The 22429-nt window shown below is 40.8% G+C and overlaps 1 protein-coding gene across 1 annotated transcript in view; it reads right to left on the reverse strand.

The window, feature by feature from the left end:
* LOC311107506 (choline transporter-like protein 4) overlaps nt 1–22429 on the reverse strand; it is a gene marked incomplete at both ends in the record, with an annotated part of 35270 nt that overhangs the window by 12119 nt on the left and 722 nt on the right. Inside the window, 5 exons of the mRNA XM_084150003.1 lie at nt 14789–14872; nt 15065–15179; nt 15364–15415; nt 15715–15846; nt 16180–16279. Of these exons, the coding sequence (XP_084006129.1) occupies nt 14789–14872; nt 15065–15179; nt 15364–15415; nt 15715–15846; nt 16180–16279 (483 nt within the window). The remainder of the gene's footprint in view (nt 1–14788; nt 14873–15064; nt 15180–15363; nt 15416–15714; nt 15847–16179; nt 16280–22429) is intronic.

The following is a 22429-nucleotide window of genomic DNA, read 5'->3' on the forward strand; positions in this document are numbered from 1 at the left end:
TCAGTAAGGATATGGTGGGTCAGTAAGGATATAGACACTATGGTAGATCAGTAAGGAGAGACACTATGGTGGATCAGTAAGGATATAGACTCTATGGTGGATCAGTAAGGATATGGTGGATCAGTAAGGATATGGTAGATCAGTAAGGATATAGACACTATGGTGGATCAGTAAGGATATAGACACTATAGTGGATCAGTAAGGATATGGTAGATCAGTAAGGATATAGACAGTATGGTGGATCAGTAAGGATATAGACACTATGGTGGATCAGGAAGGAGAGACACTATGGCGGATCAGTAAGAATATGGTGGATCAGTAAGGATATAGACACCATGGTGGAACAGTAAGGAGAGACACTATGGTGGATCAGTAAGGATATCGACACTATGGTGGATCAGTAAGGAGAGACACTATTGTGGATCAGTAAGGAGAGACAATATGGTGGCTCAGTAAGGAGAGACACTATGGTGGATCAGTAAGGAGAGACACTATTGTGGATCAGTAAGGATATAGACACTATGGTGGATCAGTAAGGATATAGACACTATGGTGGATCAGTAAGGAGAGACACTATGGTAGATCAGTAAGGATATAGACACTATGGTGGATCAGTAAGGATATAGACACTATGGTGGATCAGTAAGGAGAGAAACTATGGTGGATCAGTAAGGAGAGACACTATGGTGGATCAGTAAGGATATGGTGGATCAGTAAGGATATGGTAGATCAGTAAGGATATAGACAATATGGTGGATCAGTAAGGATATGGTGGATCAGTAAGTATATAGACACTATGGTGGATCAGTAAGGAGAGACACTATGGTGGATCAGTAAGGATATCGACACTATGGTGGATCAGTAAGGAGAGACACTATTGTGGATCAGTGAGGAGAGACACTATGGTGGCTCAGTAAGGAGAGACACTATAGTGGATCAGTAAGGATATAGACACTATGGTGGATCAGTAAGGATATAGACACTATGGTGGATCAGTAAGGAGAGACACTATTGTAGATCAGTAAGGATATAGACACTATGGTGGATCGTCAAGGATATAGACACTATTGTGGATCAGTAAGGAGAGACACTATGGTGGATCAGTAAGGATATAGACACTATGGTGGATCAGTAAGGATTTAGACACTATGGTGGATCAGTAAGGAGAGACACTATGGTGGATCAGTAAGTATATAGACACTATGGTGGATCAGTAAGGATATAGACACTATGGTGCTAAATGATGTAAATGTAAATGTATGGTGGATCAGTAAGGATAGACACTATGGTGGATCAGTAAGGAGATACACTATGGTGGATCAGTAATGATATAGACACTATGGTGGATCAGTAAGGATATAGACACTATGGTGGATAAGTAAGAATATAGACACTATGGTGGATCAGTAAGGAGAGACACTATGGTGGATCAGTAAGGATATGGTGGATCAGTAAGGATATGATAAATCAGTAAGGATATAGACAGTATGGTGTATCAGTAAGGATATGGTGGATCAGTAAGGTATAGAAACCATGGTGGATCAGTAAGGAGAGACACTATGGTGGATCAGTAAGGATATCGACACTATGGTGGATCAGTAAGGAGAGACACTATTGTGGATCAGTAAGGATATAGACACTATGGTGGAACAGTATGGATATAGACACTATGGAGGATCAGTAAGGATATAGACACTATGGTGGATCAGTAAGGATATAGACACTATGGTGGATAAGTAAGGATATAGACACTATGGTGGATCAGTAAGGATATAGACACTATGGTAGATCAGTATGGATATAGACACTATGGTGGATCAGTAAGGATATAGACACTATGGTAGATCTGTATGGATATAGACACTATGGTGGATCAGTAAGGATATAGACACGATGGTAGATCAGTAAGGATATAGCCACTATGGTAGATCAGTAAGGAGAGACACTATGGTGGATCAGTAAGGATATAGACACTATGGTAGATCAGTAAGGAGAGACAATATGGAAGATCAGTAAGGATATAGACACTATGGTGGATCAGTAAGGATATAGACACTATGGTGGATCAGTAAGGATATAGACACTATGGTGGATCAGTAAGGATATATACACTATGGTGGATCAGTAAGGATATAGACACTATGGTGGATCAGTAAGGATATAGACACGATGGTGGATCAGTAAGGATATAGACAATATGGTGGATCAGTAAGGATATATACACTATGGTGGATCAGTAAGGATATAGACACTTTGGTGGATCAGTAAATATATAGACACTATGTTAGATCAGTAAGGAGAGACACTATGGTGGTTCAGTAAGGAGAGACACTATGGTGGATCAGTAAGGAGATACACTATGGTGGATCAGTAAGGATATAGACACTATGGTGGATCAGTAAGGATATAGACACTATGGTGGATCAGTAAGGATATAGACTCTATGGTGGATCAGTAAGGAGAGACACTATGGTGGATCAGTAAGGATATAGATACTATGGTGGCTCAGTAAGGATATAGACACTATGGTGGATCAGTAAGGATATAGACACTATGGTGGATCAGTAAGGATATAGACACTATGGTGGATCAGTAAGGATATAGACACTATGTTAGATCAGTAAGGAGAGACACTATTGTGGTTCAGTAAGGAGAGCCACTATGGTGGATCAGTAAGGAGATACACTATGGTGGATCAGTAAGGATATAGACACTATGGTGGATCAGTAAGGATATAGACACTATGGTGGATCAGTAAGGATATAGACTCTATGGTGGATCAGTAAGGAGAGACACTATGGTGGATCAGTAAGGATATAGATACTATGGTGGCTCAGTAAGGATATAGACACTATGGTGGATCAGTAAGGATATAGACACTATGGTGGATCAGTAAGGATATAGACACTATGGTAGATCAGTAAGGATATAGACACTATGGTGGATCAGTAAGGATATAGACACTATGGTGGATCAGTAAGGATATAGACACTATGGTGGATCAGTAAGGATATAGACACTATGGTGGATCAGTAAGGATATAGACACTATGGTGGATCAGTAAGGATATAGACACTATGGTGGATCAGTAAGGATATAGACACTATGGTGGATCAGTAAGGAGATACACTATGGTGGATCAGTAAGGATATAGACACTATGGTGGATCAGTAAGGATATAGACACTATGGTGGATAAGTAAGGATATAGACACTATGGTGGATCAGTAAGGAGAGACACTATGGTGGATCAGTAAGGATATGGTGGATCAGTAAGGATATGGTAGATCAGTAAGGATATAGACAGTATGGTGTATCAGTAAGGATATGGTGGATCAGTAAGGTATAGACACCATGGTGGATCAGTAAGGAGAGACACTATGGTGGATCAGTAAGGATATCGACACTATGGTGGATCAGTAAGGAGAGACAATATTGTGGATCAGTAAGGATATAGACACTATGGTGGCTCAGTAAGGAGAGACACTTTGGTGGATCAGTAAGGAGAGACACTATTGTGGATCAGTAAGGATATAGATACTATGGTGGCTCAGTAAGGATATAGACACTATGGTGGATCAGTAAGGATATAGACACTATGGTGGATCAGTAAGGATATAGACACTATGGTGGATCAGTAAGGATATAGACACTATGTTAGATCAGTAAGGAGAGACACTATGGTGGTTCAGTAAGGAGAGCCACTATGGTGGATCAGTAAGGAGATACACTATGGTGGATCAGTAAGGATATAGACACTATGGTGGATCAGTAAGGATATAGACACTATGGTGGATCAGTAAGGATATAGACTCTATTGTGGATCAGTAAAGAGACACTATGGTGGATCAGTAAGGATATAGATACTATGGTGGCTCAGTAAGGATATAGACACTATGGTGGATCAGTAAGGATATAGACACTATGGTGGATCAGTAAGGATATGGTGGATCAGTAAGGTATAGACACCATGGTGGATCAGTAAGGAGAGACACCATGGTGGATCAGTAAGGATATCGACACTATGGTGGATCAGTAAGGAGAGACAATATTGTGGATCAGTAAGGAGAGACACTATGGTGGCTCAGTAAGGAGAGACACTTTGGTGGATCAGTAAGGAGAGACACTATTGTGGATCAGTAAGGATTTAGATACTATGGTGGCTCAGTAAGGATATAGACACTATGGTGGATCAGTAAGGATATAGACACTATGGTGGATCAGTAAGGATATAGACACTATGGTGGATCAGTAAGGATATAGACACTATGTTAGATCAGTAAGGAGAGACACTATGGTGGTTCAGTAAGGAGAGCCACTGTGGTGGATCAGTAAGGAGATACACTATGGTGGATCTGTAAGGATATAGACACTATGGTGGATCAGTAAGGATATAGACACTATGGTGGATCAGTAAGGATATAGACTCTATGGTGGATCAGTAAGGAGAGACACTATGGTGGATCAGTAAGGATATAGATACTATGGTGGCTCAGTAAGGATATAGACACTATGGTGGATCAGTAAGGATATAGACACTATGGTGGATCAGTAAGGATATAGACACTATGGTGGATCAGTAAGGATATAGACACTATGGTGGATCAGTAAGGATATAGACACTATGGTGGATCAGTAAGGATATAGACACTATGGTGGATCAGTAAGGATATAGACACTATGGTGGATCAGTAAGGATATAGACACTATGGTGGATCAGTAAGGATATAGACACTATGGTAGATCAGTAAGGATATAGACACTATGGTGGATCAGTAAGGATATAGACACTATGGTGGATCAGTAAGGATATAGACACTATGGTGGATCAGTAAGAATATAGACACTGTGGTGGATCAGTAAGGATATAGACACTATGGTGGATCAGTAAGGATATAGACTCTATGGTGGATCAGTAAGGAGAGACACTATGGTGGATCAGTGAGGATATAGATACTATGGTGGCTCAGTAAGGATATAGACACTATGGTGGATCAGTAAGGATATAGACACTATGGTGGATCAGTAAGGATATAGACACTATGGTAGATCAGTAAGGATATAGACACTATGGTGGATCAGTAAGGATATAGACACTATGGTGGATCAGTAAGGATATAGACACTATGGTGGATCAGTAAGGATATAGACACTATGGTGGATCAGTAAGGATATAGACACTATGGTGGATCAGTAAGGATATAGACACTATGGTGGATCAGTAAGGATATAGACACTATGGTGGATCAGTAAGGAGATACACTATGGTGGATCAGTAAGGATATAGACACTATGGTGGATCAGTAAGGATATAGACACTATGGTGGATAAGTAAGGATATAGACACTATGGTGGATCAGTAAGGAGAGACACTATGGTGGATCAGTAAGGATATGGTGGATCAGTAAGGATATGGTAGATCAGTAAGGATATAGACAGTATGGTGTATCAGTAAGGATATGGTGGATCAGTAAGGTATAGACACCATGGTGGATCAGTAAGGAGAGACACTATGGTGGATCAGTAAGGATATCGACACTATGGTGGATCAGTAAGGAGAGACAATATTGTGGATCAGTAAGGATATAGACACTATGGTGGCTCAGTAAGGAGAGACACTTTGGTGGATCAGTAAGGAGAGACACTATTGTGGATCAGTAAGGATATAGATACTATGGTGGCTCAGTAAGGATATAGACACTATGGTGGATCAGTAAGGATATAGACACTATGGTGGATCAGTAAGGATATAGACACTATGGTGGATCAGTAAGGATATAGACACTATGTTAGATCAGTAAGGAGAGACACTATGGTGGTTCAGTAAGGAGAGCCACTATGGTGGATCAGTAAGGAGATACACTATGGTGGATCAGTAAGGATATAGACACTATGGTGGATCAGTAAGGATATAGACACTATGGTGGATCAGTAAGGATATAGACTCTATTGTGGATCAGTAAAGAGACACTATGGTGGATCAGTAAGGATATAGATACTATGGTGGCTCAGTAAGGATATAGACACTATGGTGGATCAGTAAGGATATAGACACTATGGTGGATCAGTAAGGATATGGTGGATCAGTAAGGTATAGACACCATGGTGGATCAGTAAGGAGAGACACCATGGTGGATCAGTAAGGATATCGACACTATGGTGGATCAGTAAGGAGAGACAATATTGTGGATCAGTAAGGAGAGACACTATGGTGGCTCAGTAAGGAGAGACACTTTGGTGGATCAGTAAGGAGAGACACTATTGTGGATCAGTAAGGATTTAGATACTATGGTGGCTCAGTAAGGATATAGACACTATGGTGGATCAGTAAGGATATAGACACTATGGTGGATCAGTAAGGATATAGACACTATGGTGGATCAGTAAGGATATAGACACTATGTTAGATCAGTAAGGAGAGACACTATGGTGGTTCAGTAAGGAGAGCCACTGTGGTGGATCAGTAAGGAGATACACTATGGTGGATCTGTAAGGATATAGACACTATGGTGGATCAGTAAGGATATAGACACTATGGTGGATCAGTAAGGATATAGACTCTATGGTGGATCAGTAAGGATATAGACACTATGGTGGATCAGTAAGGATATAGACACTATGGTGGATCAGTAAGGATATAGACACTATGGTGGATCAGTAAGGATATAGACACTATGGTGGATCAGTAAGGATATAGACACTATGGTAGATCAGTAAGGATATAGACACTATGGTGGATCAGTAAGGATATAGACACTATGGTGGATCAGTAAGGATATAGACACTATGGTGGATCAGTAAGAATATAGACACTGTGGTGGATCAGTAAGAATATAGACACTATGGTGGATCAGTAAGGATATAGACACTATGGTGGATCAGTAAATATATAGACACTATGGTGGATCAGTAGGGATATAGACACTATGGTGCTAAATGATGTAAATGTAAATGTATGGTGGATCAGTAAGGATAGACACTATGGTGGATCAGTAAGGAGATACACTATGGTGGATCAGTAAGGATATAGACACTATGGTGGATCAGTAAGGATATAGACACTATGGTGGATCAGTAAGGATATAGACACTATGGTGGATCAGTAAGGATATAGACACTATGGTAGATCAGTAAGGATATAGACACTATGGTGGATCAGTAAGGATATAGACACTATGGTGGATCAGTAAGGATATAGACACTATGGTGGATCAGTAAGAATATAGACACTGTGGTGGATCAGTAAGAATATAGACACTATGGTGGATCAGTAAGGATATAGACACTATGGTGGATCAGTAAATATATAGACACTATGGTGGATCAGTGAGGATATAGACACTATGGTGGATCAGTAAGGATATAGACACTATGGTGCTAAATGATGTAAATGTAAATGTATGGTGGATCAGTAAGGATAGACACTATGGTGGATCAGTAAGGAGATACACTATGGTGGATCAGTAAGGATATAGACACTATGGTGGATCAGTAAGGATATAGACACTATGGTGGATAAGTAAGGATATAGACACTATGGTGGATCAGTAAGGAGAGACACTATGGTGGATCTGTAAGGATATAGACACTATGGTGGATCAGTAAGGATATATACACTATGGTGGATCAGTAAGGAGATACACTATGGTGGATCTGTAAGGATATAGACACTATGGTGGATCAGTAAGGATATAGACACTATGGTGGATCAGTAAGGATATAGACTCTATGGTGGATCAGTAAGGAGAGACACTATGGTGGCTCAGTAAGGAGAGACACTTTGGTGGATCAGTAAGGAGAGACACTATTGTGGATCAGTATGGATATAGACAATATGGTGGAACAGTATGGATATAGACACTATGGTGGATCAGGAAGGATATAGACACTATGGTGGATCAGTAAGGATATAGACACTATGGTGGATCAGTAAGGATATAGACACTATGGTGGATCAGTAAGGATATAGACACTATGGTGGATCAGTAAGGATATAGACACTATGGTAGATCAGTAAGGATATAGACACTATGGTAGATCAGTAAGGATATAGACACTATGGTGGATCAGTAAGGATATAGACACTATGGTGGATCAGTAAGGATATAGACACTATGGTGGATCAGTAAGGATATAGACACTATGGTGGATCAGTAAGGATATAGACACTATGGTGGATCAGTAAGGATATAGACACTATGGTGGATCTGTAAGGATATAGACTCTATGGTGGATCAGTAAGGATATAGACACTATGGTAGATCAGTAAGGATATAGACACTATGGTGGATCAGTAAGGATATAGACACTATGGTGGATCAGTAAGGATATAGACACTATGGTGGATCAGTAAATATATAGACACTATGGTGGATCAGTAGGGATATAGACACTATGGTGCTAAATGATGTAAATGTAAATGTATGGTGGATCAGTAAGGATAGACACTATGGTGGATCAGTAAGGAGATACACTATGGTGGATCAGTAAGGATATAGACACTATGGTGGATCAGTAAGGATATAGACACTATGGTGGATCAGTAAGGATATAGACACTATGGTGGATCAGTAAGGATATAGACACTATGGTAGATCAGTAAGGATATAGACACTATGGTGGATCAGTAAGGATATAGACACTATGGTGGATCAGTAAGGATATAGACACTATGGTGGATCAGTAAGAATATAGACACTGTGGTGGATCAGTAAGAATATAGACACTATGGTGGATCAGTAAGGATATAGACACTATGGTGGATCAGTAAATATATAGACACTATGGTGGATCAGTGAGGATATAGACACTATGGTGGATCAGTAAGGATATAGACACTATGGTGCTAAATGATGTAAATGTAAATGTATGGTGGATCAGTAAGGATAGACACTATGGTGGATCAGTAAGGAGATACACTATGGTGGATCAGTAAGGATATAGACACTATGGTGGATCAGTAAGGATATAGACACTATGGTGGATAAGTAAGGATATAGACACTATGGTGGATCAGTAAGGAGAGACACTATGGTGGATCTGTAAGGATATAGACACTATGGTGGATCAGTAAGGATATAGACACTATGGTGGATCAGTAAGGAGATACACTATGGTGGATCTGTAAGGATATAGACACTATGGTGGATCAGTAAGGATATAGACACTATGGTGGATCAGTAAGGATATAGACTCTATGGTGGATCAGTAAGGAGAGACACTATGGTGGCTCAGTAAGGAGAGACACTTTGGTGGATCAGTAAGGAGAGACACTATTGTGGATCAGTATGGATATAGACAATATGGTGGAACAGTATGGATATAGACACTATGGTGGATCAGGAAGGATATAGACACTATGGTGGATCAGTAAGGATATAGACACTATGGTGGATCAGTAAGGATATAGACACTATGATGGATCAGTAAGGATATAGACACTATGGTAGATCAGTATGGATATAGCCACTATGGTAGATCAGTAAGGAGAGACACTATGGTGGATCAGTAAGGATATAGACACTATGGTAGATCAGTAAGGATATAGACACTATGGTGGATCAGTAAGGATATAGACACTATGGTGGATCAGTAAGGATATAGACACTATGGTGGATCAGTAAGGATATAGACACGATGGTGGATCAGTAAGGATATAGACACTATGGTGGATCAGTAAGGATATAGACAGTATGGTGGATCAGTAAATATATAGACACTATGTTAGATCAGTAAGGAGAGACACTATGGTGGTTCAGTAAGGAGAGACACTATGGTGGATCAGTAAGGAGATACACTATGGTGGATCAGTAAGGATATAGACACTATGGTGGATCAGTAAGGATATAGACACTATGGTGGATCAGTAAGGATATAGACTCTATGGTGGATCAGTAAGGAGAGACACTATGGTGGATCAGTAAGGATATAGACACTATGGTGGATCAGTAAGGATATAGACACTATGGTGGATCAGTAAGGATATAGACACTATGGTGGATCAGTAAGGATATAGACACTATGGTGGATCAGTAAGGATATAGACACTATGTTAGATCAGTAAGGAGAGCCACTATGGTGGATCAGTAAGGAGATACACAATGGTGGATCAGTAAGGATATAGACACTATGGTGGATCAGTAAGGATATAGACACTATGGTGGATCAGTAAGGATATAGACTCTATGGTGGATCAGTAAGGAGAGACACTATGGTGGATCAGTAAGGATATAGATACTATGGTGGCTCAGTAAGGATATAGACACTATGGTGGATCAGTAAGGATATAGACACTATGGTGGATCAGTAAGGATATAGACACTATGGTGGATCAGTAAGGATATAGACACTATGGTGGATCAGTAAGGATATAGACACTATGGTGGATCAGTAAGGATATAGACACTATGGTGGATCAGTAAGGATATAGACACTATGGTGGATCAGTAAGGATATAGACACTATGGTAGATCAGTAAGGATATAGACACTATGGTGGATCAGTAAGGATATAGACACTATGGTGGATCAGTAAGGATATAGACACTATGGTGGATCAGTAAGAATATAGACACTGTGGTGGATCAGTAAGAATATAGACACTATGGTGGATCAGTAAGGATATAGACACTATGGTGGATCAGTAAATATATAGACACTATGGTGGATCAGTAGGGATATAGACACTATGGTGCTAAATGATGTAAATGTAAATGTATGGTGGATCAGTAAGGATAGACACTATGGTGGATCAGTAAGGAGATACACTATGGTGGATCAGTAAGGATATAGACACTATGGTGGATCAGTAAGGATATAGACACTATGGTGGATCAGTAAGGATATAGACACTATGGTGGATCAGTAAGGATATAGACACTATGGTAGATCAGTAAGGATATAGACACTATGGTGGATCAGTAAGGATATAGACACTATGGTGGATCAGTAAGGATATAGACACAATGGTGGATCAGTAAGAATATAGACACTGTGGTGGATCAGTAAGAATATAGACACTATGGTGGATCAGTAAGGATATAGACACTATGGTGGATCAGTAAATATATAGACACTATGGTGGATCAGTAAGGATATAGACACTATGGTGGATCAGTAAGGATATAGACACTATGGTGCTAAATGATGTAAATGTAAATGTATGGTGGATCAGTAAGGATAGACACTATGGTGGATCAGTAAGGAGATACACTATGGTGGATCAGTAAGGATATAGACACTATGGTGGATCAGTAAGGATATAGACACTATGGTGGATAAGTAAGGATATAGACACTATGGTGGATCAGTAAGGAGAGACACTATGGTGGATCAGTAAGGATATGGTGGATCAGTAAGGATATGGTAGATCAGTAAGGATATAGACAGTATGGTGTATCAGTAAGGATATGGTGGATCAGTAAGGTATAGACACCATGGTGGATCAGTAAGGAGAGACACTATGGTGGATCAGTAAGGATATCGACACTATGGTGGATCAGTAAGGAGAGACAATATTGTGGATCAGTAAGGAGAGACACTATGGTGGCTCAGTAAGGAGAGACACTTTGGTGGATCAGTAAGGAGAGACACTATTGTGGATCAGTATGGATATAGACAATATGGTGGAACAGTATGGATATAGACACTATGGTGGATCAGGAAGGATATAGACACTATGGTGGATCAGTAAGGATATAGACACTATGGTGGATCAGTAAGGATATAGACACTATGGTGGATCAGTAAGGATATAGACACTATGGTAGATCAGTATGGATATAGCCACTATGGTAGATCAGTAAGGAGAGACACTATGGTGGATCAGTAAGGATATAGACACTATGGTAGATCAGTAAGGATATAGACACTATGGTGGATCAGTAAGGATATAGACACTATGGTGGATCAGTAAGGATATAGACACTATGGTGGATCAGTAAGAATATAGACACTGTGGTGGATCAGTAAGAATATAGACACTATGGTGGATCAGTAAGGATATAGACACTATGGTGGATCAGTAAATATATAGACACTATGGTGGATCAGTAGGGATATAGACACTATGGTGCTAAATGATGTAAATGTAAATGTATGGTGGATCAGTAAGGATAGACACTATGGTGGATCAGTAAGGAGATACACTATGGTGGATCAGTAAGGATATAGACACTATGGTGGATCAGTAAGGATATAGACACTATGGTGGATCAGTAAGGATATAGACACTATGGTGGATCAGTAAGGATATAGACACTATGGTAGATCAGTAAGGATATAGACACTATGGTGGATCAGTAAGGATATAGACACTATGGTGGATCAGTAAGGATATAGACACAATGGTGGATCAGTAAGAATATAGACACTGTGGTGGATCAGTAAGAATATAGACACTATGGTGGATCAGTAAGGATATAGACACTATGGTGGATCAGTAAATATATAGACACTATGGTGGATCAGTAAGGATATAGACACTATGGTGGATCAGTAAGGATATAGACACTATGGTGCTAAATGATGTAAATGTAAATGTATGGTGGATCAGTAAGGATAGACACTATGGTGGATCAGTAAGGAGATACACTATGGTGGATCAGTAAGGATATAGACACTATGGTGGATCAGTAAGGATATAGACACTATGGTGGATAAGTAAGGATATAGACACTATGGTGGATCAGTAAGGAGAGACACTATGGTGGATCAGTAAGGATATGGTGGATCAGTAAGGATATGGTAGATCAGTAAGGATATAGACAGTATGGTGTATCAGTAAGGATATGGTGGATCAGTAAGGTATAGACACCATGGTGGATCAGTAAGGAGAGACACTATGGTGGATCAGTAAGGATATCGACACTATGGTGGATCAGTAAGGAGAGACAATATTGTGGATCAGTAAGGAGAGACACTATGGTGGCTCAGTAAGGAGAGACACTTTGGTGGATCAGTAAGGAGAGACACTATTGTGGATCAGTATGGATATAGACAATATGGTGGAACAGTATGGATATAGACACTATGGTGGATCAGGAAGGATATAGACACTATGGTGGATCAGTAAGGATATAGACACTATGGTGGATCAGTAAGGATATAGACACTATGGTGGATCAGTAAGGATATAGACACTATGGTAGATCAGTATGGATATAGCCACTATGGTAGATCAGTAAGGAGAGACACTATGGTGGATCAGTAAGGATATAGACACTATGGTAGATCAGTAAGGATATAGACACTATGGTGGATCAGTAAGGATATAGACACTATGGTGGATCAGTAAGGATATAGACACTATGGTGGATCAGTAAGGATATAGACACGATGGTGGATCAGTAAGGATATAGACACTATGGTGGATCAGTAAGGATATAGACAGTATGGTGGATCAGTAAATATATAGACACTATGTTAGATCAGTAAGGAGAGACACTATGGTGGTTCAGTAAGGAGAGACACTATGGTGGATCAGTAAGGAGATACACTATGGTGGATCAGTAAGGATATAGACACTATGGTGGATCAGTAAGGATATAGACACTATGGTGGATCAGTAAGGATATAGACTCTATGGTGGATCAGTAAGGAGAGACACTATGGTGGATCAGTAAGGATATAGATACTATGGTGGCTCAGTAAGGATATAGACACTATGGTGGATCAGTAAGGATATAGACACTATGGTGGATCAGTAAGGATATAGACACTATGGTGGATCAGTAAGGATATAGACACTATGTTAGATCAGTAAGGAGAGACACTATGGTGGTTCAGTAAGGAGAGCCACTATGGTGGATCAGTAAGGAGATACACTATGGTGGATCAGTAAGGATATAGACACTATGGTGGATCAGTAAGGATATAGACACTATGGTGGATCAGTAAGGATATAGACTCTATGGTGGATCAGTAAGGAGAGACACTATGGTGGATCAGTAAGGATATAGATACTATGGTGGCTCAGTAAGGATATAGACACTATGGTGGATCAGTAAGGATATAGACACTATGGTGGATCAGTAAGGATATAGACACTATGGTGGATCAGTAAGGATATAGTCACTATGGTAGATCAGTAAGGATATAGACACTATGGTGGATCAGTAAGGATATAGACACTATGGTGGATCAGTAAGGATATAGACACTATGGTGGATCAGTAAGAATATAGACACTGTGGTGGATCAGTAAGAATATAGACACTATGGTGGATCAGTAAGGATATAGACACTATGGTGGATCAGTAAATATATAGACACTATGGTGGATCAGTAAGGATATAGACACTATGGTGGATCAGTAAGGATATAGACACTATGGTGGATCAGTAAGGATAAAGACACTATGATGGATCAGTAAGGATGTAGACACTATGGTGGATCAGTAAGGATATTGTGTATTTGTATTTATTATGGATTCTCATTAGTTGCTGCTAGCAAAAATTAAGGCAGTAATATACATTATAATACTATTTTTAAACATTAAAATATATTTTACAACAGATTTCACAATACATTAAGCGTGTGCCCTCGGGCCACTACTCTACTACAACACACAATCCAGGTGTACGTGTGTGTATAGTGTGTATGTTATGTGTGTTTGTATGTGTGTGTTTGTACCTGTGTGTGTGACTCTTCACAGTCCTCGCTGTTCCATAAGGTGTATTTGTATGTTTTTACTGCTTGCGTGAGTTACTTGATGTGGAATAGAGTTCCATGTAACCATGGCTCTATGTAGTACTGTGCGCCCACTGTGAGATAGTTGGAACATCAGACTTACAGTAAGATCCAGTACCAGGAGGAGGCAAAGTCCTCAAAGATCCTCACTCCTATGGTCTTTCTGTTGAAGCCTGATATCAGTGATCTGGAATAATGGAAAGGTATAGTAGGTTAGCGGACAGTGATGATCTGTTTAGCTACACATAGGTTGTGTCCCAAATGGCACCCTATTCCCTATGGGACCTGGTCAAATGTAGAATAGAGTGCCATTTGGGACACAGACGTATAGTATCCACAGTAGAATGTTAGTTCAATGGATGAAGTGGTAAGTAAGTACCCCATGGCGCTTCTGATGCTGTTGACTGTCTCGTTGACGGAGGCCATTCCGGGCAGAGTGAAGTTGGAGGGAGCACTTTTGAGAGCGTGTAGACTGGGCAAACACCTCCCAAGAGCTGTAGACATTCAAACAACAACATATGGATGGGTAGAGGGAGTAAAAGGTTCAAAGTGGATTCATCTCAGTTTCCTGCTGTTTAACTTCATCCTCTGTACAATGATTATGTAGACATTAACAGTCATGTCAGTATGAGTAGGTGTGAGGATGGATGCCATGTTAAACTACTTCACCTGATTTACTTGGAACAAGGAACGACGGACAAAGTTCTGCATCAAGGATCTGTTGGACAGTCTGAAAGAGAGAGTATAGGACCAAACATAACTAGAAGAATGGCCAATATACAGAAGCATTTTTATAACAGACACACTCATTTAGAAACTACATCTGTTTATAATCCTTTCCACGCCACAAATGTCTCAAATCAAAATGTTTTACAATCAACCTAAACCTCTAAATCATAATGAAACACAGACATTGGCTACACTGTACTGTATATAGCTATGCTTGACAGAATGCTTGGGACTAATGGTCCCACACACCCAGTTCGAGTCTCTATAAGCACATTGATAACATTGTAAAATGCCCTGTACCCATGTGGTGGTAGTCAGGTTGAGGCTGTGGTCACAGTACTGCTGATGGAAGAAGTCTTTGGGTTTGGCCTCGGGGTCGTAGGCAGCAGCAGACAGCATCCAGAACTGAGAGGGACACTTACGGACACACACCTGCAGAGGAAGGGAGAGAGAGATGGGAGGGACCAGACATTAGTGTACGGCAAACCTTGATTTCCGGCATTCTCACATGTGACTTACCATAGGTAACGAAAGGGTGAGTGAAACCACCAAGAGAGAGAGGGAGTCAAATCTCAAATGAAACCCTATTCCTCAAATGATGTGACCCCATACTATTGATTATTATATTAGGTTGTATGTGTCCTAAGCTATATGCTGTACCCTATGCATTATGTCCTATCTGTTATGTCATATGTCCTACGTGGCTCTGGTTAAACGGATGGGGATAGGTCGGATGTGATCATATTGCTACAGTTGGAGTCTGACCTGTGTGGTAGGACACTGTACGCCTCCGAGCGCTGCTGCCATCACGTTGGTGGTCGTGGCACACTTCAGTATGTCCACATAGATCATCCTGGGCTGGTCTCTGACAAGACAGAGTTAAAAACAAGACTGAGTTGACTCAACATTATCTCTTTCAGAGACTCAATGAGTTAGCACACTGCACATCTAGGCCACTGTTACAGCATCCCAATAGGCACCCTATTCCTCTTTAGAGTGCACCGCTTTTATAATTCTGTTTGGGACTCATCCATGTTTTCTGATGCATGGCCTATAACTAGGTAGACATAACATAGGGCCTATAGCTAGGTAGACATAACATAGGGCCTATAACCTGGTAGACATAACATAGGGCCTATAGCTAGGTAGACATAACATAGGGCCTATAGCTAGGTAGACATAACATAGGGCCTATAACCTGGTAGACATAACATAGGGCCTATAGCTAGGTAGACATAACATAGGGCCTATAGCTAGGTATACATAACATAGGGCCTATAGCTAGGTAGACATAACATAGGGCCTATAGCTAGGTAGACATAACATAGGGCCTATAGCTAGGTAGACATAACATAGGGCCTATAGCTAGGTAGACATAACATAGGGCCTATAACCTGGTAGACATAACATAGGGCCTATAGCTAGGTAGACATAACATAGGGCCTATAGCTAGGTAGACATAACATAGGGCCTATAGCTAGGTAGACATAACATAGGGCCTATAGCTAGGTAGACATAACATAGGGCCTATAACCTGGTAGACATAACATAGGGCCTATAACCTGGTAGACATAACATAGGGCCTATAACCTGGTAGACATAACATAGGGCCTATAACCTGGTAGACATAACATAGGGCCTATAGCTAGGTAGACATAACATAGGGCCTATAGCTAGGTAGACATAACATAGGGCCTATAGCTAGGTAGACATAACATAGGGCCTATAGCTAGGTAGACATAACATAGGGCCTATAGCTAGGTAGACATAACATAGGGCCTATAGCTAGGTAGACATAACATAGGGCCTATAACCTGGTAGACATAACATAGGGCCTATAGCTAGGTAGACATAACATAGGGCCTATAACCTGGTAGACATAACATAGGGCCTATAGCTAGGTAGACATAACATAGGGCCTATAGCTAGGTAGACATAACATAGGGCCTATAACCTGGTAGACATAACATAGGGCCTATAGCTAGGTAGACATAACATAGGGCCTATAATCTGGTAGACATAACATAGGGCCTATAGCTAGGTAGACATAACATAGGGCCTATAGCTAGGTATACATAACATAGGGCCTATAGCTAGGTAGACATAACATAGGGCCTATAGCTAGGTAGACATAACATAGGGCCTATAACCTGGTAGACATAACATAGGGCCTATAGCTAGGTAGACATAACATAGGGCCTATAGCTAGGTAGACATAACATAGGGCCTATAGCTAGGTAGACATAACATAGGGCCTATAGCTAGGTAGACATAACATAGGGCCTATAGCTAGGTATACATAACATAGGGCCTATAACCTGGTAGACATAACATAGGGCCTATAGCTAGGTATACATAACATAGGGCCTATAGCTAGGTAGACATAACATAGGGCCTATAACCTGGTAGACATAACATAGGGCTTATAGCTAGGTAGACATAACATAGGGCCTATAGCTAGGTAGACATAACATAGGGCCTATAGCTAGGTATACATAACATAGGGCCTATAGCTAGGTAGACATAACATAGGGCCTATAACCTGGTAGACATAACATAGGGCCTATAACCTGGTAGACATAACATAGGGCCTATAACCTGGTAGACATAACATAGGGCCTATAGCTAGGTAGACATAACATAGGGCCTATAACCTGGTAGACATAACATAGGGCCTATAGCTAGGTAGACATAACATAGGGCCTATAGCTAGGTATACATAACATAGGGCCTATAGCTAGGTATACATAACATAGGGCCTATAGCTAGGTAGACATAACATAGGGCCTATAGCTAGGTAGACATAACATAGGGCCTATAGCTAGGTAGACATAACATAGGGCCTATAGCTAGGTATACATAACATAGGGCCTATAACCTGGTCGACATAACATAGGGCCTATAACCTGGTAGACATAACATAGGGCCTATAGCTAGGTAGACATAACATAGGGCCTATAGCTAGGTAGACATAACATAGGGCCTATAACCTGGTAGACATAACATAGGGCCTATAGCTAGGTAGACATAACATAGGGCCTATAGCTAGGTAGACATAACATAGGGCCTATAGCTAGGTAGACATAACATAGGGCCTATAGCTAGGTAGACATAACATAGGGCCTATAGCTAGGTAGACATAACATAGGGCCTATAGCTAGGTAGACATAACATAGGGCCTATAGCTAGGTAGACATAACATAGGGCCTATAGCTAGGTAGACATAACATAGGGCCTATAGCTAGGTATACATAACATAGGGCCTATAGCTAGGTAGACATAACATAGGGCCTATAGCTAGGTAGACATAACATAGGGCCTATAGCTAGGTAGACATAACATAGGGCCTATAACCTGGTAGACATAACATAGGGCCTATAGCTAGGTAGACATAACATAGGGCCTATAGCTAGGTAGACATAACATAGGGCCTATAGCTAGGTAGACATAACATAGGGCCTATAGCTAGGTAGACATAACATAGGGCCTATAACCTGGTAGACATAACATAGGGCCTATAACCTGGTAGACATAACATAGGGCCTATAACCTGGTAGACATAACATAGGGCCTATAACCTGGTAGACATAACATAGGGCCTATAGCTAGGTAGACATAACATAGGGCCTATAGCTAGGTAGACATAACATAGGGCCTATAGCTAGGTAGACATAACATAGGGCCTATAGCTAGGTAGACATAACATAGGGCCTATAACCTGGTAGACATAACATAGGGCCTATAGCTAGGTAGACATAACATAGGGCCTATAACCTGGTAGACATAACATAGGGCCTATAGCTAGGTAGACATAACATAGGGCCTATAGCTAGGTAGACATAACATAGGGCCTATAACCTGGTAGACATAACATAGGGCCTATAGCTAGGTAGACATAACATAGGGCCTATAGCTAGGTAGACATAACATAGGGCCTATAACCTGGTAGACATAACATAGGGCCTATAGCTAGGTAGACATAACATAGGGCCTATAGCTAGGTAGACATAACATAGGGCCTATAGCTAGGTAGACATAACATAGGGCCTATAACCTGGTAGACATAACATAGGGCCTATAGCTAGGTAGACATAACATAGGGCCTATAGCTAGGTAGACATAACATAGGGCCTATAGCTAGGTAGACATAACATAGGGCCTATAGCTAGGTAGACATAACATAGGGCCTATAGCTAGGTATACATAACATAGGGCCTATAACCTGGTAGACATAACATAGGGCCTATAGCTAGGTATACATAACATAGGGCCTATAGCTAGGTAGACATAACATAGGGCCTATAACCTGGTAGACATAACATAGGGCCTATAGCTAGGTAGACATAACATAGGGCCTATAGCTAGGTAGACATAACATAGGGCCTATAGCTAGGTATACATAACATAGGGCCTATAGCTAGGTAGACATAACATAGGGCCTATAACCTGGTAGACATAACATAGGGCCTATAGCTAGGTAGACATAACATAGGGCCTATAACCTGGTAGACATAACATAGGGCCTATAGCTAGGTAGACATAACATAGGGCCTATAGCTAGGTAGACATAACATAGGGCCTATAGCTAGGTAGACATAACATAGGGCCTATAGCTAGGTATACATAACATAGGGCCTATAGCTAGGTATACATAACATAGGGCCTATAGCTAGGTATACATAACATAGGGCCTATAGCTAGGTAGACATAACATAGGGCCTATAGCTAGGTAGACATAACATAGGGCCTATAGCTAGGTAGACATAACATAGGGCCTATAGCTAGGTAGACATAACATAGGGCCTATAACCTGGTAGACATAACATAGGGCCTATAGCTAGGTAGACATAACATAGGGCCTATAGCTAGGTAGACATAACATAGGGCCTATAGCTAGGTATACATAACATAGGGCCTATAGCTAGGTAGACATAACATAGGGCCTATAGCTAGGTAGACATAACATAGGGCCTATAACCTGGTAGACATAACATAGGGCCTATAGCTAGGTAGACATAACATAGGGCCTATAACCTGGTAGACATAACATAGGGCCTATAACCTGGTAGACATAACATAGGGCCTATAACCTGGTAGACATAACATAGGGCCTATAACCTGGTAGACATAACATAGGGCCTATAGCTAGGTAGACATAACATAGGGCCTATAGCTAGGTAGACATAACATAGGGCCTATAGCTAGGTAGACATAACATAGGGCCTATAGCTAGGTAGACATAACATAGGGCCTATAACCTGGTAGACATAACATAGGGCCTATAGCTAGGTAGACATAACATAGGGCCTATAACCTGGTAGACATAACATAGGGCCTATAGCTAGGTAGACATAACATAGGGCCTATAGCTAGGTAGACATAACATAGGGCCTATAACCTGGTAGACATAACATAGGGCCTATAGCTAGGTAGACATAACATAGGGCCTATAGCTAGGTAGACATAACATAGGGCCTATAACCTGGTAGACATAACATAGGGCCTATAGCTAGGTAGACATAACATAGGGCCTATAGCTAGGTATACATAACATAGGGCCTATAGCTAGGTAGACATAACATAGGGCCTATAACCTGGTAGACATAACATAGGGCCTATAACCTGGTAGACATAACATAGGGCCTATAGCTAGGTAGACATAACATAGGGCCTATAGCTAGGTAGACATAACATAGGGCCTATAGCTAGGTAGACATAACATAGGGCCTATAGCTAGGTAGACATAACATAGGGCCTATAGCTAGGTAGACATAACATAGGGCCTATAGCTAGGTAGACATAACATAGGGCCTATAGCTAGGTATACATAACATAGGGCCTATAACCTGGTAGACATAACATAGGGCCTATAGCTAGGTATACATAACATAGGGCCTATAGCTAGGTAGACATAACATAGGGCCTATAACCTGGTAGACATAACATAGGGCCTATAGCTAGGTAGACATAACATAGGGCCTATAGCTAGGTAGACATAACATAGGGCCTATAGCTAGGTATACATAACATAGGGCCTATAGCTAGGTAGACATAACATAGGGCCTATAGCTAGGTAGACATAACATAGGGCCTATAACCTGGTAGACATAACATAGGGCCTATAGCTAGGTAGACATAACATAGGGCCTATAACCTGGTAGACATAACATAGGGCCTATAGCTAGGTAGACATAACATAGGGCCTATAGCTAGGTAGACATAACATAGGGCCTATAGCTAGGTAGACATAACATAGGGCCTATAGCTAGGTATACATAACATAGGGCCTATAGCTAGGTATACATAACATAGGGCCTATAGCTAGGTAGACATAACATAGGGCCTATAGCTAGGTAGACATAACATAGGGCCTATAGCTAGGTAGACATAACATAGGGCCTATAGCTAGGTAGACATAACATAGGGCCTATAGCTAGGTAGACATAACATAGGGCCTATAACCTGGTAGACATAACATAGGGCCTATAGCTAGGTAGACATAACATAGGGCCTATAGCTAGGTAGACATAACATAGGGCCTATAGCTAGGTAGACATAACATAGGGCCTATAGCTAGGTATACATAACATAGGGCCTATAACCTGGTAGACATAACATAGGGCCTATAACCTGGTAGACATAACATAGGGCCTATAGCTAGGTATACATAACATAGGGCCTATAGCTAGGTAGACATAACATAGGGCCTATAGCTAGGTATACATAACATAGGGCCTATAACCTGGTAGACATAACATAGGGCCTATAGCTAGGTATACATAACATAGGGCCTATAGCTAGGTAGACATAACATAGGGCCTATAGCTAGGTATACATAACATAGGGCCTATAACCTGGTATACATAACATAGGGCCTATAACCTGGTAGACATAACATAGGGCCTATAACCTGGTAGACATAACATAGGGCCTATAGCTAGGTATACATAACATAGGGCCTATAGCTAGGTAGACATAACATAGGGCCTATAGCTAGGTAGACATAACATAGGGC

This window comes from Coregonus lavaretus (assembly GCF_964263955.1).
Source record: "Coregonus lavaretus genome assembly, chromosome: 3".
NCBI lineage: Eukaryota > Metazoa > Chordata > Actinopteri > Salmoniformes > Salmonidae > Coregonus > Coregonus lavaretus.